Source organism: Mastigoproctus giganteus, chromosome 5 (genome assembly GCF_048544385.1).
Source record: "Mastigoproctus giganteus isolate SK-2022 chromosome 5, ASM4854438v1, whole genome shotgun sequence".
NCBI classification, from domain to species: Eukaryota; Metazoa; Arthropoda; class Arachnida; order Uropygi; family Thelyphonidae; genus Mastigoproctus; species Mastigoproctus giganteus.
In genome coordinates, this window is record NC_143579.1 from 75,674,020 (window position 1) to 75,692,856 (window position 18,837).

The window sequence follows — 18,837 nt, forward strand, 5'->3', positions numbered from 1 at the left end:
CCTAAACTACAAGCTTTACTCACAACCTTTTACTTAATCTTTAGGTGATCTAACATAGCTACTGCAATAATTATTTACAATACTGATTTTAGTTTTTACGCTATAATTAATCTCTGATTGTACTTATTCATATGCAATACCATGCAGTTAATGTGTACGGCAGAGCCTCATGTATATATTAAATTGAAACAATCAGGATCTGAAATCAATTTTTTAAAGAAATTTTATTCCATGATCTCCACTGTACTTCCAGCCAAACAAAATTACAGCCATTTTGGAAGAAGACATGATTAAGGAGAAAAAAGAACCCATCAGAAATATTTAGCTACGCTTCGGCTTGGGGCTAGCGCTTGATACTACTAAACGAGCTCTTAAGTCCTTCTTTGTATTTTGGTCCACTTCTGGCAATTCACTAACATCATCTTCTGAAGCCTTTTTCACTGAAAATAAATATGCAAATTAATATTTTTCATGTCTATCTGATAGATATTACTATTCCACCAAATAAATATCACAGGAACAAATCATGTTCATTTTTCAAAAAAAAATTAAATAAAAAATGCAGAACCATAAACTATGCAAAATCATTTCTGTCCTGCAATGTTAGCATTCGAAATATTATTGCTTAAAATTATGGGATAATGAGTTATAAATAAGAGACCACTTCTGCTAAATATACTTCCTAGTGTGTGCAGAGCTGCACTGATGACTTGTTATATAATAAATGTGGGAATATCTTAATGCTAAAGATTTCTGAAGTTTTTACTTCATGTTTGGTTATCCCTTGACCCATTATTCATGCCCACTCTGTTCACTAACTTTGTGACATAAACAAAAATGTCATTGGGCTAAGCTCTCATTGGCCAGTTGCTAAAAAATACAGTGCAACTAAAAAAATACTAGCAATTAAGCAATGCACACTTCACTCAGTGACATATGTTTATGTCAGGATTACAGTTAGAGTGAACAGATGTCCTGTTGTCTCAACAAATATGAAATAAACCATCATATAGTCATTTTTTTCTATCAGTGCCATTGCATTATGAAATGCATGTTATACATGCATTTCATTAATACACACCCATTTTTCCCCACTCCAAATTTTTGGTTATTAGGTGTTGACCAAGTTGACTACATAAAAAATAATTACTGACACTTTGACTAAAACAAATATAATCTCCTACAGTTATAAGGTTTTATAATTAGTATTAGGGATAACAATTCAAGTTATAAGTATTTAAAAGAAAATAATCATAATAAATTTTATAATAACTGGAGCCATTTGTGATAGACTACACATCTGCAAATGGCAATCATTAAAGACAACTACTGTCAAGGGCAAAGGCTTGTGCTTTCATAAGGGTGACTACAGAGATCTCAGACAGTTTTTAAATTGTGTGCAGTGAGACCAACTGATGATGTTACCAACAGCAAATTCAAAATAGCAAGTACTCAGGGAAGCAATAAAAGAAACTACTATGTTTTTCATACCAACAAAGAAATACTGCTTGAGACAGACTTAAATGCATATCAGGTGAAGTATTGATATGTGGCAGAGAAGAAAATTCCATGGGATGCATATAAATTAGTCTGTAATCAAGTCACAAAGGAGAGGCTAGGCAAGCTAAGGCAGATTATGAGAAGCCAATGTCAACGACATCTATTCTTATATTAACAATAGAAGGAAGAAGTTGAATCACATTGGGCCATTTGATGTTTATGGGTTAACTGTTGATGACCCTGCTCAGGTTGCAGACATTGAAAGGTATTTTGCATCTACGTTCAACACATGAATTCTTTAGGGTACAGGATGCCAGAAGTTTATCTAACAAGGAGCTAAATGACTTTGTGATAACTGAAAGGAAAGTGCAGGAGAAACTTTTGAGAATGGATATAAAAAAGGCACTCGGGGCAGATGAAATCTAACCAATTATATTAAGGGATGCAACGAAGGAGGTAAGCAAACCCTCACCATACTTATGAGAGCAGCCTTGAATTCAGGTGAAGTCCCTATGGCGTGGAGAAGTACAAATATATCCCCAGTTCATAAAGGGGGATCAAAAGGTGACATGGGTAATTGCAGACGTGTTAGCTTAGCATCTGCTCTTCCAGGGAATATAATGGAATCACTAGTTAAAGAAGGAATGCAGTCATTTCAACAGGCATGCAATTTATACTGCAATCACAGCATGGATTTGTCAAGGGGCAGTCTTGTCTAACCAATCTGATAGGTTATTATGATGCAGTGACCAAGGAACTGGATGCAAGAAATTATTTTGACATCAAATACTTAGATATCAGGAAGGCTTTTGCTACTGTTGTACATTAAAAACTGCTGTACAAACTGGAGTAATGTGGCATTAAGGGCAAGTTACTGCTATGGATAAAGAGATGGTTAAATGGAAGAAGACAGAGTGGTTATCAATAGGCACGGCTCTTTGTGGACTAATGTTATTAGTGGAATTCTACAGGGTTCAGTGCTGGGTCCATTGTTGTTTTCAATATTTATCAATGATGATGGCATATCAGGCTTAATATCTAAGCTTGCAGATGATATAAAGGTTGGCAGAGTGGTTAACGACAGTCATCAGGGTGATCTACTGTGTCAAGATCAAGCAAAACTGGGTCAATGTGGTGAGAAATGGCAGTTGAAGTTTAACATTCACAAATACAAGGTACTGCACATGGGTAGCAGTAACCCCAGAGTAACTTATCAACTGTGTGGTACCACACTCAAGGTAGTTGAGAATGAAAAAGCCCTGGGTGCAGTCAGGCATGAAATTCTCTGAAAAGTGCATACATGCCAGGACAGCTCAGGGGTTTTGTCAATGATATACAGAAACTTTGCTAGTAGGGATAAGGAAGTGATTATTTCTTTGTATAAAGCCATGATTAGGCTGCATCTTGAATACTGTATACAGGTCTGGAGGCCTCATTTTAAGAAGGTTTGTTTGTTTGTTATTTGGTTTTTAGGAGCATTAGCAACTAAGGCCATATTGCTCCGGAAATATGCGGTGGTCATTCCCTGACCTTTCCACATCCTCCATATTTGGTGGTGACGGGCTCGAACCCCGGTCTAATCACGCTTCTTGATTGCACTGCTGCTCCTTCCCACCTGGCTACAGAGGCATCTATTTTAAGAAGGAGTAGATCTGCTGGAATGGGTGCAGGGAAGGGCAACCAGTTGGTGAAGGGAACAAAAGGGTCTCTTACCTAGAAAAGCCTCAGTTCTGCAAACTGCAGCATCTCAAGACTAGCCTTGAATGGATTGAGTAACTTGAATGTTAAATGATATTCTTCCACTTGAAAAGACTACATGCGTGAGGGAGGGGTTATAAATTCAAGTTGAGGAAAGATGGTTGCAGGACTGATCTGTAGAAGTTTGCTTTCAGCCAGTGGGTAGTCGATTGTTAGAATAGGCTTCCATCTGTCATTGTGGAAGTGGATAGTTGAATAAACTCAAGCAGACAAATTCTTAAAGGGTACGGATGTGTTAACTCTGGGTTTTTTTTTTTTTTTTTTTTTTTGGCTGATGCTGTATCAGCTTGCTCTCTTGCATCATTTGCCATTACTACTTTATGTTCGTATTACTACTATAATGGCATGAACATATTACTATATGTTCATGCCATCATATAAAAAATAATCTATAAGAAATGCAAAGTGTATTTCTTATAGATTAATCAGTCATGATTAATCACGTTAAGATTCTTACTAGATACTATCATCAAACCAATAAAAGAGCTCAGAACAGCTCCACAATAAGATTACTACAACAGATTCTATAGCTGCACAGGCAGCAGTTTTAGAATATGTTATAGCAAGTCTATTGTTATAGGTGCATTTAATTTTCTGATTTCTTGTGGAATATGGATACATGTTGAAAATTACTTAACTATAATCTTTTGTAAAAAAGAATCTCAGATTTGGATGGTAGTAATAGTGAAATTTTAATGAACAAAACAGTAAAATAAGAAAATGTAATGATTACTAAAGTGTATAATGTTCTGTTATTCAACAATAATAACACTGAAAACATTTCATTTTAGAAAATATGCTACCTGTGTGTGCTGTTCTAGCTGCTCATGGGTTGAATACTTTCCAGAAATGTGCAGCTAACTGAAATTATATATACATGTGTATATATAATCTTATTATTATAGGCTTTTCAGTCTCAACTATTTAGTTTACATAAAATGACAATTTATTACGCTGTCATGAATCTGTACCAAGCTGCATAAAGCAAGTAGACAGCTATCAAAGGATAAATGTAAATATGTGCATTCATACAATTCAGAAATAGAATGGGCACAGTATGATAAGAACTAGGTATATGCTGGTGCAATTATCTTGGACATTACTACCTTATTGGTATGTTCATGAAAAATGGTGTATAGTGTGTACTGAGAATGGTACAAAAATTAGAAATAACCAGCTAATGACAGTGAATTGGCCAGAGATAACATGTTCATGTAAAAGATCAAAGGAGGCTGAAAAGAAGCTTGCAATCTAAGAGAAAATTCACAACTGGTATGATGCAATCACAGTAAAACAGTGTAAAGAGATTAATGTGTTGTTGTTGTTGTTTTAGGATTTTGTGGTGCATTAGCATCTAAGGCTATAATGCACCAAGTCAAAAAGGAGTAGAATATAAAAGTATAATATTATAATTGTTTATATATTATTGTAAAGGAGTATACGATATAAAAAGTTTATAAAGGATAAAACGATAAAAACATCCTAGATAGAGTTATTTAGATTAATAACTTGTAAAAACGTAAAATTTCTGACATGTTGTCGTTGTCCGATAAAATCTCTCTGAGTGTATAAGGCTCAGACAGATTAATGTGTAATGCATTGAATCCTCTAATGGGGAATATATAATAGTAGGCACCTTCAGCAGTCTTGTCAACTGAAAACAAGCAACTACTGGACATTGGAATACCGACAACAAAATATTTGAGGAGTAGAAAAAGGATGGCTGCCTGGTCAGACGAATTCTGGTTCCAGCTGTTTCATGATAGCAGACAGCAACATCAATTGACGAACTCCTCATGCTAAATGCTGACAGTAGGAGCGTGTGGTGTATAGAATATGTAATTTTAGAAAGACATTATGTAGTGATTATCCACAAGATTATGTATTGTTATATTTGTGAATAATTTTCAAAAATAGGTTCATCAATTACACTATAACCGACTACAAGAAACAAATTGCACTAAATTTGAGCCAACCGGGCTAGCCAGGTGGGTAAAGTGCCTGCCTAGCAACCTAAAGGTAACAGGTTTGAATAAAAAGTTTATAAAGTACTGCACAGAGTACTGCACTGCAAAAGCCTTTAGAGGTGCATTATGGCCACAGAAGCTGATGCGCAAACAACTAACAAAAAAAAAAAAAAAAAAACTAAATTTGATAATAGTGGCATGTCAAGATTCTTGCTGGATACTATCATCAAACCAATAAAAGAGAACAGCTACTTGCTCCACAATAAGATTACTACGAAAGATTCTATAGATGCACAGGCAGCAGTTTTAGAATATGTTACAGCAATCTTAGTGGGAACAACTAACAAAGCTAGAATAACAAATACACGCACAGTACATCAAAAATCCAGCTGGCTAAGAACTGTAATGACCCAAAATCCAGGCATTTTTAAGATTGTGTTCCCCACCCCCCCAAACTGATATTTATTATTTAAAATTTATGCAGAACTTCTTTAAATAGCACCAATGAACTGGCTCTCCATATTCAATAATATATTAAAGATAAACAATATTTACTTAATGCTTTCAAAACCTCCATTAGTAGATATCGATACATATATTTTTTTTTGTAACCAAACCTAACTGCACTAAAAAAAGCCATTACGGTTTTATTCATCTGCTGCCCACCAAATGAGGTCTATGATAATTTACCAAATTATTTATGTTTTGAAAAATTGTACTTTGCATATAACTATGCCATGAATAAAAATACTTGAGGAATATTGTGCTACAATCAGTTCATCAGCTATCGATATCTGTCAATCTATCAAGTGATGTTTATTACATTTCTCTGTAGTCCTCTCTTATCGTGCTTTAATAATTGTTCAACAAAAAAGGCAGCTTTTGCCATATTTAAGGGAGGCATTGTTTTGGTTCACATTTTTGAACTTCGATTCTATCAGCAATGCAGTTACAGTTGTTATTTATGTGCATTTAGTTTCTTTGAAAATTAATATTTACTGATATTAATTTTTATTAATCTTTATATTAGTTAAATCTTTCCTACTTTCTGAAGTGAGGGAGAGTACCATCTCTGAGTAGTATTATTTGCACTGCATGGAAATAAAACACTTACAGAACAAAATTTGCTTGAAAGCTCACAACAAGCTTTTCCCAGATGTTTATTGCAGCCATATTTGTTATCCTTGCCTTTCTAATTACATACCATATACACTGGTGTTAAAAGAAAGTGCATAACACCTTAAAATTGTAATTGTCATCCGAATAACATAAGTATATGGCAATATTTCTTACAGATTGCAGGTTGACACACGTAGGTGATGACGTAATACTGCATCAGTTGTTACTTTCAGCTATATAAGCACGCTCTGCAAGAGTTGCAGTCATTCCTTGTTTGTGTCATAGTGGAGAGTTACGTGCAGTTGATGCCACGAATAAAGAGTGCTATTGTTGCTTTACATGAGGAAGGATGTTCTTTCCGTCATATTGCTTATAGAGTGTCTTGTAATCAGTCGACAGTGAGTAGATTTCTTTCCAAACTCAAGAATACTGGTTCTGCTGATAAGAAAAAAGGAACCAGATGCAAACGAGTCTATGTCAAAACAGGTCCACATTTTGAAGCCCTTATGCCTTAAAAACCATAAAGCTTCTTCATCTGAGCTGAAAAGAGAATGAGAAGAACATACAGGAGTGGTAGCAAGTGCAGTAACAGTCAGAACATGCCTCTTCAAAAATGGACTTGTAGCCTGTCATCCTAAGAAAAAGCCCCTCCTCACAAAAGATGAAAAAGGCCAGATTAATTTGGTGTAAGGAGTATGTCAAATAGACTCCCGAGCAGTGGCAGTCAGTTATTTTCTCAGATGAGAAGAAATTCAACCTGCATGGCTCTGATGGGAGACAAACGATTCACTGTACACTTGGTGAAGAATACCATCCAGACTGTATGGTGTCTACAGTGAAATTCCCTACCAGCCAAATGATATGGGACTGCATTTCATATCGCAGAGTAGATCACCTGCAGTTTATAAAAGGTTCCGTAAATGCCAATGGCTACCTGGCTATATTGGAAGGCAAACTGCTGCCAACCATTAGAGACCATTTCAACCTGCCAAGTAACTGCATCTTTCAGGACGACTCTGCTCCTTGTCATCTAGGAAGTGTAAGTAGACACTTCTGTAGTTACTTTAGCTTCATTTCTGCATTAGAGGTTTGACAGTAATGTGTTTTCATTTGTTACAGGTCAAAAAATGGTTGGAACGGTCCATTACAACTGTTAACTGGCTGGGAAACGGCCCAGCCGCACCTGAGTCCTATAAAGAACTGTTGGCATCATGTGGAATGTGCAGTTGCCAGAAAGAAACCAAAGACCCTTCGTGAATTTCAGGAAGCCATAATTCGTGTTTGGAACCATGAACTATCAGTTGATTATCTTCAGAAATTTATCTTGTCAATGCCTCTACAGTGTGCTGCTGTCATCAGGGCCACAGGCAGTTCAACTAAATATTAGTTTGCACCTGGTGAACTTTTCATTTTGTTTTCCATTTAAAATGATAAACTGAAGCAAACTGACGGCTTCTGATAACGTTTCAGCCATAATTGTTGTGTTTACCAAAACTTGTATAAAGGTTGCAAATGCTCATTTTGGAATATTTTGAGAGCACTTGTCAAATAGTACTTAGCTTTGCCTTAACTATTAATAAATATCTTTTGTTTATATTTCTATTTGTGATGCTAGTCATTAACATACCATCACAAAAAAGGGTTAGAAATGTGAAATTTATAGGTGATTCACTTTCTTTGAACACTAGTGTAGCTGTTTAGTGTTTTAGCAAGTAAAACAGGCATGAATGTACTGTAATACTCAAACACAGATATGGAGAATTTCGTTCATGATTTCAACTTTTCATCTAACGTCCAAGAGTGAAATTAGCCAATGATACTGGCCAAGCATGGGTATATCATTCATAAAACCAAAAAACTCTGAACTGGCTTGCTGTCTAACTCAAGTTTGCTAAATAAACTGACACCTGCATTAAACACCAAAATGTTATTTTTGGGACACTGCACTTCTCTGAAGTGTTTTTTTTTTTTTTTTTTGCTGTATTGATTTCAAGGAAAAATTGAAGATGTTTTCATAGTCATAGAAAACTTTGCAATGGCTGCAGAAGCAGTGGGAAAGTGTTTAGTGTTAATCATATCAGAGGAAGCAATCCCATGAAAGATTTCAACAGCTGAGTAATTTTTCAAAGAAAATGACACCTATGGTTGCTTGCATTTACACAAGCTAAAGTAAATTTTTGTATAAAATTTAACATATGATCTCAAAGAAATCAACTGACAGTCGTTTTCGATATTTACAAAAAATATGTACTTCCAAATTTTGAAGAACTTGTGAAGTCAAAAAAAAGTATGCATTCAAAATTCACAATAAATTCTTACCATTAAATATTTTAATCAGCATCTGGTAGCCCCGACTTGGCAAGTGCTTCTCCAAAACAATGACCCCACATTAACAGTTAATCAATGATTAAAAATGACACTTTTCTATCTTCTTAAATATAGACAAACTTTTACTGCAGTGGTTCCTGTTTTTTTTTTTTTTTTTTGTTTGTTTGTTTGTTTTTTTGCAGGGTAATTCAGTGTGAAAAACTGTTCGATGTTGCACTATGCTCTTTGCAACTCTAAGTGAAAATCAAGTGGTGAGTATCTCACACTTGATGCTATCTTACAGTTCAAGGTTGCCTTCTGTTCCTCTCCTACTATTTGCAGAAAAAGCTACAGTCTCACATAAGTGGATTTATGAGGGAACAAGACCACAAGTGCAAGATCGTAGACCTTTTGAACTCCTGCAAACAGATAAGTTTTTTTTGGAAATTTTTCCTGTATCCTTGATTAACATATTAAATTGTTTTAAAAACAGACGAAATAGGCTTAGTAGCATTCTTTAACTTATTTTTTAAATTTTGCTAGTGATTGTGTAGGTTACGACTTGCTACTCATACTGCTATTGTATCGGTGTTTTGGCACCAATATCATAGTATGTAATGGAGTGCAGAAGAATAGTAGATTTTAATTTTGATTAAAAAGCAGACTGAAGGTTTTAATCACTTTTTGGACATATATATTTTGTATTTAACTAAGGATATAACTAATTTAGATGTGCGAGCGAAGTTTTTCAACTCCAGCAAATAGAAGTTTTTCTCTATTTGCTGGAGTCGAACAACTAACAAAATTTTTACCATTTTACCAAATGGTAAAATGGTAAAAATTAGTCAATAAAATTATTAAAAATTTTTACCATTTTATTGACTAAACTGGCATATTAATTTATTTTCTAGAAGTAGCTTTATATTCATAGCTACAATACTTAAAGTTTATTTTGAACTTAGATAGAGATTTTATGGGTTATTACTTAGTATCGGTAAAACTTGTACCATTCGAAACTTGCGGTCATTGTGTAGTATCGATACAGAATAGCATTATGTATATTTCGAACACTTGATAGCATAAGGCATAACGTAAAACTAGATAGCATAATACGTAGGACTGTAGTAGAAATCTGTTAGCTTAGTATAGTATTGGCATTAATCAATTAAATTTATAAATCCTTTTAATTTTTATTGTTAAATAAATTGTATTTAAACAGAAATCATACCCAAGACTAGAGCAGCACAGCAACTTGTGCAAAGTAGCAAGAGTGCTGTGGTTCGTGGGAAGACTAGAGGGGACAATTCTCCAATGCATCACAGTCTAAAAAAAAATGTGCAAAATGCGACATGTTTGCGGAACGCTCTTTCGATCAGGACATGAGCTAGCCATGGAGGATCTCTCTCTCTCTCTCTCTCTCTCTCTCTCTCTCTCTGTGTGCGTGTGTGTGCGCGTGTGTGTGTGTGTGTGCGCGCGCGCTAGGTGCAGAGAATGTGAATTAGGCACCAACTCAGTGTTCTGATGAGCATCTATGAAAGCTTGAAGAGTCAGGTGGATGCCCTCAAAGGAATTAAAATGAGGGGCACATCAAGTTCTCAGCTGCTCAACTCAAACGCCAGAGCACACTTTTATGCACCAAGCAACACAGCAGCAACCTTCAGGGAAGAATGCACTGGTCCCACAGGAGCTAGTTATTGTTGGTGACTCAACTGTCAGAAAAACAGGAAATATATTGAGCAAAAAGAATAGGTGGAATAGGACAAGGGTATGTCTGCCAGGGCAAAAAGTTGATATCGTTGTACACATTGGCACTAATGTCATTAAGTGTAAGAGATCTGCAGATTAACTAAGCAAGTACAGGTCAATCCTGAAAAAAAGTCGAGAGTTAGGGTTAATTTTGAAAGTGTCTGCAATCCTGCCCAGACATGATAGGAGGGAGTATATGATGAGAGCCTTGTCAATCAATTTGACCCTGGAGAGATTGTGCAGGGCTCACAGGGTAGAATGTTTCTCAGCATGGTCTGTGCTTGTTAACAGGAGAGATTGCTTCTACAGGGATGGAATACACTTAAATAGAAAGAGTGCAAGGATATTTGCTGATGCTATCAAGGCAATGTTAGGTGGGTCAGAAAGGTGGGGTGGGGGATTCACAGATTGATAGATTAACAGTAGCCGCAGGCACAGGTGGATGTGATTCTTGCACTGCTTCTATTGGCAATGAGCAGCAGCCTGCAAAGAAAGTTGCTGGAGATTTCAGGAACTGCTGGGAGTAATCATGAAATAAGAAAATACATGGGCTGTGTTAGAGTAACTAAGAGTAAGAACAGGTGAATGTACATTTGCATGTATGCCAATGCTAGGAGTATAGTAAATAAATTTGAAGTGCTGGTCAAGACATCAAAGATGGATATGGTTGGGATATTATTGGGATATCAGAGACATGGTCAAACACATGATATAAGGAATAAAGAACTGGAATTTGGGGAGTACAATGTGTACAGAAAGGATAGACTGGGCAGGAAGGGAGGAGAGGTTATGATGTTATTAAGAAACACAAAATCTAAGGAAGTGTATTCAGTTGATGTAGATGGACATTGCAATGTTGAGTCAGTTTGGTGTGACATAAGCACTGGGAAAGCAGAAATGATGGTAGGGGTTTGTTATAGGCCTAATGACTCTGATGAGTACAATGAACAATTATACAGAGAAATAGAGTGGGCCAGTAAATCAGTGTCTTATAATGGGGGATTTTAACTTCCCCAATATAGATTGGAACTTGTGGGTTAGTCACTCACACTAGCAAGGCTTTTGTGGATTTATTGGATGATTGTTTTCTATAGCAGCATGTTAGAGAAGCAATAAGAGGGAGTAACACTCTTGATCTGACTATCAGCAGTGATTATTCATGCATTAAGAATTTACAGATAAAAGAACCACTAGATAGCAGTGATCACAGTGTACTGATGTGGGATTTACTTAAATATGTAACTACCATCAGGGGTTAAGGGAAGGGATTTTGCTTTCGTAAAAGCGACTACAGTGGTCTCAGAGATTTTTTACATTCTATACAGTGGGACCAACTGATGATGTTACCAACAACAAATTCTGAATGAGAAGCATTCAAGGAAGTAATCTTGGAAGCTACTAGGCTTTTTGTTCCAACTAAGAAATACTGCTCTAGGTTCAGGCCCAAATAGATGTCAGATGAACTAATGAGACTCGTGGCAGAGAAGAAAAATGCATGAGATGCAAAATTCTCAGGCGACACAGAAGCCTATGGTAGCTACAGCTAGTGTGTAATCAAGTCACAAAGGAGATTAGGCAAGCAAAGGAAGATTATGAAAAATCTTTGGCAAAGGATGCCAAGAAAAACAGCAAAGACTTCTCTACTTATATAAACTCTAAAAGGAAGGGGATGAATAGATTGGTCCACTTGATATCAGTGGTTTGACTGTGTAGATGATAAGTCTCTGATAACTGCCAAACTAAATGAGTATTTTGCATCTACATTCACGCATGAGGAGTTAAGGAGGAGAGGGCCAGATGTTTATAACAGGGAGTTAAATGATTTTGTAATAACTGAGAGCAAAGTGGACGAGAAATTGTTGAAGTTAAACATAACAAAAGGTACCTGGGGTGGTTTGTTTGTTATTTGGCTTTTAGGAGCATTAGCAACTAAGGAGATATTGCTCCGGGGATGTGCGGTGGTCATTCTGTGACCTTTCCACATCCTCCGTATTTGGTGGGCATGGGCTCGAACCCCAGTACCTGGGGTGGATGGGATCAATCCAGTTATATTAAAGGAGACAGCAAAGGAAGTAAGCAAACCGTTAGCCATAATTATGAGAGCATCCTTGGATGCAGGGGGAAGTCTCCATGGACTGTGTGCTAACATATCCCCAATTCACAAAGGGGGATCAAAGGGTGACACGAGTAATTACAGACCTGGTAGTATAACTTCTGTTCCGGGGAAAATAATGGAGTCACTGGTTAAATAAGCATTGTAGGATCATCTAGACAAGACTGCAGTAATAATTCAGACACAGCATGGGTTTGTTAAGGGAAAGTCTTGTCTGACAAATTTGATTGGATACTATGATGTGGTCACAAAGGAACTGGATGCAAAAAATAATTTTTATATCATATACTTGGATTTTAGGAAAGATTTTGGTACTGTTGGACATGGAAGACTACTGTACAAATTGGAGCAGTATGGCATTAAGGGCAAGTTTCTACAATGGAAAAAAGGATGGTTGAGTGGGAGAATACAAATAGTGGTTATCAATGGACACTACTCTTCATGGACTAATGATATTAGTGGTGTCCCCCAGGATTCTGTGTTCGGCCTTTTGTTGTTTTCTGTATTTATCAATGATACTGATGAAGGTATATCAGGCTTAATTTCCATGTTTGGATAATACGAAAGTTGTCACGGTTGTTAATGACAGTAAAGACAGTACGCTAGTGCAACAAGATCTAGAAAAGTTGGGCAGATGGGCTGAGAAGTTTAATTGAATTTTAACATTGACAAATGCAAGGTACTGCATACGTGTAGCAGTAACCCCAGAGCAACATACCAACCATGCTGTACTACACTCAAGGTAGCGGAGGTTCAAAAATCCTTTGAGTAATTGTGCAGTCATATATGAAATTTTCTGATCAGTACAGACAGAATGCCAGAGTAGCTCACTGTCTTGTGAATGATATACACAAATTTTGCTAGAAGGGATAGAGAGGTGATTATCCCTCTGTATAAGGTAACAGTCAGGAAATACCTTGAGTACTGCACACAGGTCTGGAAGCTTCATTTTATGAAGGATATAGAGCTGCTAGAACAAGTGCAGAAAAGTGAGGGGAACAAATTGGTGCTCTTACCAAAAAAAAGGCTTACGTTCTGCAAATTTCAGCATCTGGAGACCAGGCACCAGCAAGGTTATCTGATTGAGGTGTATAAGACCTTGAATGGGTTGAGTAGGCTCAATGCTGATGAGATTCTTCCTCTTGCTCAGATTACGCACCTGAGGGGGCATAAATTCAAACTGAGGAAAGACAGTTGTAGAATAGTTTGTTATTTATTCATTTGGTTTTTAGGAGCATTAGCAACTAAGGCCATATTGCTCCGGGGATATGCGGTGGTCATTCCCTGACCTTTCCGCATCTTCCGTATTTGGTGGTCACTGGCTCGAACCCTGGTCTAATCAAGAAGCGTGTGCTACGCACTGCTGCTCCTGCCCACCTGGCTACGGAGGTGCCTGTTGTAGAATAGATGTGCAGAAATTTGCCTTTAGAAAATTTCTGCACATCTATTCTACAACAGGCCAATTTGCATCACCCTTTGAACCCCTTTGTGAATTGGGAATTCGTTTGCACATCTATTCTACAACTGTCTTTCCTGGTTGATTGCTGTAACAAGCTTCCATCTGTCGTGGAAGTTGACAGCCTAAATAAATTCAAGGCAGAACTACACAACATTTGGAATGAATGGGTGGGTGATTGGGAAGGGTGTTTTTTTTTTTTTTTTTTTTGGTTGTTCCTATATTAGCTTGATTGCTTTCATGCATCATGTGCCTCTCTGCTAATGCTAATGACTTATTTTGAAAACTTTATTGTTTTTGCATAAATAAAGATGAGAACATGAAAATGATATTTACTAAATGCTACTTCAGGAAGCAAGACATGCACATTTCAAATTTGTGTGCTATGAAGTGTAGTAAATTTGAAATAAATTTTGAAAAAATTTCAAAATGAAAGTGAGAAGTAGTATCTAATATATAGTATAATATAAATTTTTTAAAAAGTATTTGCACACATAATAAACAGAAATAGGTGTGGAAATGCAAGTTTAAAATTTTGTGAAATAATCAGACTTTTAAACTGGAAAATGGAAGACAAGATATTCATGTTTATATTTTATGTCAGGGGTCGGCAACCTTTTTTGACTGAAGGGCTATTTTTGATCTAATTAGAGAAAAGAATCCGAAGAGCCCCACCTCAGCACAAGCTGAGAGGGGGTGCAGTTTAAGAAATGGAATATAGAGTGGGAAGGTGCTTTATTAAAAAAAATATATTTTGAAATATTTATTAATGATGATTATTTATTAATAAATAATAAATAATATTATTTATTAATTCTCGTGATGCACAGGCAAACTAAACTGACAAGTGTTTGTTGCTTGCGCTGAAATTAATGCTATATTCGTGTCGCAGCCTGCTTCCATTGCATCGTACATGTGGGCTAAAAGTTAAAGAGCTGCAGTTACATGTTCAAAGAGCAGCGTGTGGCTAGCGAGTTGCAGATTGCCTTTCCCGTTTTATGCCAAATTTTTTTTCAAATATTTAATTTTTTTAATAAAATTAAAAAGTGACATAAAATAAGTATTGCAATCCATTAAGAAAGGATTAAATATTGGTAATGTCCAAGCAAAATTCAGAAAACCCAAACCTTTTTAACAGAAATTAAAAAAGAAATTGGCACCTATTAGGTGCCATGCTACAGTAATATAATATACATTTTGTAAATATTTGTTATGAATTATATATAAATAAATAAAGACAAAGAAGAGCAACCCTTGGACCTCCAAAAACTTAGAAGCCAGTCAATAGAGACAACCAGACCTAATCAAAGTGCTAGGCTAGTATAAATCTCATGCAGAGCAATGATAACTATTACACTGGAAAATAACTGTAAACAAAATACTTTCCCTCCTTTGAAATATAATCATTCCACCATCCCAGGTTTTAAAAAAAAAAAATCATTCTGCTAATGTCAGCACCACTTTATAAAGACTGAAAAATGCAATCTCTTCATGAGACCTGATTTCTTATCTCCTAAGTGCTTCTTCAGTGATATAGACAAAAGTAACTGGTAGTGATGGTCATAATTAAAAGTCATAACTGAAATAATTGATTATGGCATTTTCATAACACTGGCCAACACAAAATGTTACAAAAAATAAAAATACACAATCTTGACTAATTTCATGCTGCTAAACACGAAAATCACATTAAAGTTTGTCGAAGGCTCTTGTTTTCAAATTACAGCTGGGGACTCATATTAGCAAATTACACTGTTAATTGTAACTTGCTAATGTGATAATTTGTTTAATTACAGTTGGGGTCTTTACGTTATCAAATATGGCTCTCAGCAAAATGCATAGCACCACCACAGTTTCAGTACCACCAATCTCTTATCACACGTTCGGCAATTGTTGCCTTGCTCTGCATCACATAAGTTGTTGTTGTCACCCAAAATGCATCTTCAACTCTGTTGGAGTAATCCTAAAATATAGCTAGGTACTGGGTGATTAGCATTAGCTAAGGCATATGATGCAAGAAAGCAAGTTTATAGAGCATCAGCCAAAAAAAAAAAAACCCTCCCCATTTCACCCATCCCATCACCCCAAATGTTTGTCCAGTTCAGCCTTAAATTTATTTAAGCTATCAGCTTCCACAACAGCAGATGGAAGTCTGTTCCAGTAATCAATTACCCACTGGCTGAAGGAAAACTTCCATATTTCTATTCTACAACTGTTGTTTGTTATTGGGTTTTTAGGAGCATTAGCAACTAAGGCCATATTGCTCCAGGATATGCGGTGGTCATTCCCTGAACTTTCCGCATCCTCCGTTATTTGGTGGTGACGGGCTCGAACCCCGGTCTAATCAAGAAGCGTGTGCTATGCACTGCCGCTCCTTCCCACCTGGCTACGGAGGCGCTATTCTACAACTGTCTTTTCTCAATTTGAATCTATGCCCCTCAGGTTTTTAATCTGAGCAAACAGAAGTATCCCATCAGCATTGAACCGCTCAAATCATTCGAGGCCTTGTACACCTCAATCAGATCACCTCGCAGGTGCTTAGTCACAGCTGTAACTTGCAGAATTTAAGCCTCTCGTGGTAAGAGAACTCCTTTGTTCCTCTCACCAATCTTGTTGCTCTTCTCTGTACTCATTCTAGCAACTCTACATCCTTCCTAAAATGAGGCCTCCAGACCTGTACGCAGTACAAGGTGTGGCCAGACCATTGCCTTTTACAAAGGTATAATCACCTCTGTCTGTTCTAGCAAAATTCCCATATATCATTGACAAAACTCCATGACCTGCTCTGGCAGCCCATCTGCATTGCTCAGAGAACTTCATATCCGACTGCACCATTACTCCCAGGTCTTTTTTATTCTCCACCTTCGCAAGAGTAGTACCACACACTTGGTACGTTTCTCTTGGGTTACTGCTACCCATATGCAGTACTTTGCATTTGTCAATATTAAACTTCAGTTGCCACTTCTCAGCCATCTACCTAACTTTTCTAGATCCTGTTGCAGTAGCACACTGTCTTTACTGTCATTAACAATCCTGCCGACCTTTGTATTGTCTGCAAACTTGGACATAAGCCTGATATACCTTCATCAATATCATTAATAAATACACAAAACAACAATGGGGAACTCCATTAATAACATTAATCCACGTAGAGCAGTGTCCATTTATTACCATTCTCTGCCATCTCCCACTCAACTATCCCTTTATCCATTGCAACAACTTGCCCTTAATGCCATACCACACCAATTTGTACAGCAGTCTTCCATGTGCAACAGTATCAAAAGCTTTCCTGAAATCCAAGTACAGGCAACTCTCCATTTACGAACAAGTTCCATTCCAAGGCGTTGGTTGTTATATGTTTTGTTTGTTATGTGTATCTTGCATTCCTGAGCTTTTACGATACATATCATATACGTTAGCAGCCATTTTAAAGTATTAAAACCATGTAATAAACATCGAATGGTCTATACAATACGTTTTATTATAATGTACGTATGCGTTATGGTGTATCGTATACGATGCATAACATAAAATAAAATTAGAAAAGAATAAAAAAACTAGATATCGTACTTGTTAATTTTATTTAAAACCAGAGTTACAAAGTAGAAATAAAGAAAATGAGTACTAACATAATATATGTACTGTACATACATACGTATTCAACGTTTACTCGTCAATATCTTCATCAGAGTTCAACATTCTATGCAGTGTGGAATGTAAACCAACATGTTTTTTTGTTTTTTTTTTTTTTTTTTACTGGCTAGATTAGTTTTATTAACCAAGAACAGTTCAGTATAATTGTCATATAATAATTTTCTGATGCTTATTGTAATAAATGCATTTTTTAAAAGTTTTTATTTATTTAAATCTTACAATTATGTTCACTATACATTTGGCATTTCATTTTATAAGGAAATCTATCTATTGGTGACTTAGAGAAATTTTGAATGAATTGGACATTCATTATAGCAAATGTTCGTAAAGCGAGAGTTGCCTGAATATGATATCAAAATTATTTTTTGCCTCCAGTTCCTTTGCGACCACATCATAGTATCCAATCATATTGGTCAGACAAGGCTTCCCCTTAACAAACCCATACTATGTCTGAACTATTATTGCAGCCTTGTCTAGGTGATCCTGCATCACTTCTTTAACCAGTGACTCCATTATTTTTTCCCCGGAACAGAAGTTAAATTAACAGGGCTATAATTATTTGCGTCACCCTTTGAACCCCCTTTGTGAATTGGGGATACATCTACACATCCCCAGTCTACGGGGACCTCCCTGAATCTAAGGATTCTCTCATAATTAAGGTTAAGGGTTTGCTTACTTCCCTCACTGCCTCCTTCAATATAACTGAATAGATTCCATCTGCCCCAAGTGCTTTTTTACATTTAGCTTCAACAATTTCTCCTCCACTTTGCTCTCTGCTATTACAAAATCATTTAGCTCCTTGTTAGAGTTTAGTAAACTTCTGCCCTCCCCTTCCTTAGAGAATTCTTCACGTGTGAATGTAGATGCAAAATCTCATTCGGTTTGTCAGGTATCTGAGTAGGATCATCAACAATCGAACCACCAACATCAAGTGGACTTGTTTTTCTTTGCATCCTTTGCCAAGGATTTCTCATAATCAGCCTTTGCTTATCTAACCTCCTTTGTGACTTGATTACAGACTAGCTTATATCTGCCATAGGCTTTTGTGTCACCTGTTAATTTGTTCTAGTTAACGGTTGTTCTCTGTGAATTTCCTACTTTTTGTGCAGTATCTGTGTTGTGTAAGATTAATATGCCCTGTAATTGTGTGAATAGTCCCAATGACTTCTGTTATGTATGTGGAGAAGTCTCATGTTAACTGCAAGGAAGTGTCCCTT

General features: G+C 36.4%; 1 protein-coding gene across 3 annotated transcripts in view; it reads right to left on the bottom strand.

Annotated features, from left to right (window-relative positions):
* Positions 1-205: 205 nt before the first annotated feature.
* The window catches only part of TRAM (translocating chain-associated membrane protein 1), a 141,450-nt gene continuing 122,818 nt past the window's right edge, over positions 206-18,837 (bottom strand). For all 3 annotated transcript variants that reach the window (XM_090373302.1, XM_090373301.1, XM_090373300.1), the window contains one exon: positions 206-440. In XM_090373302.1, coding sequence (XP_090229428.1) covers positions 322-440 — 119 coding nt within the window. In that variant the 3' untranslated portion in view covers positions 206-321. The remainder of the gene's footprint in view (positions 441-18,837) is intronic.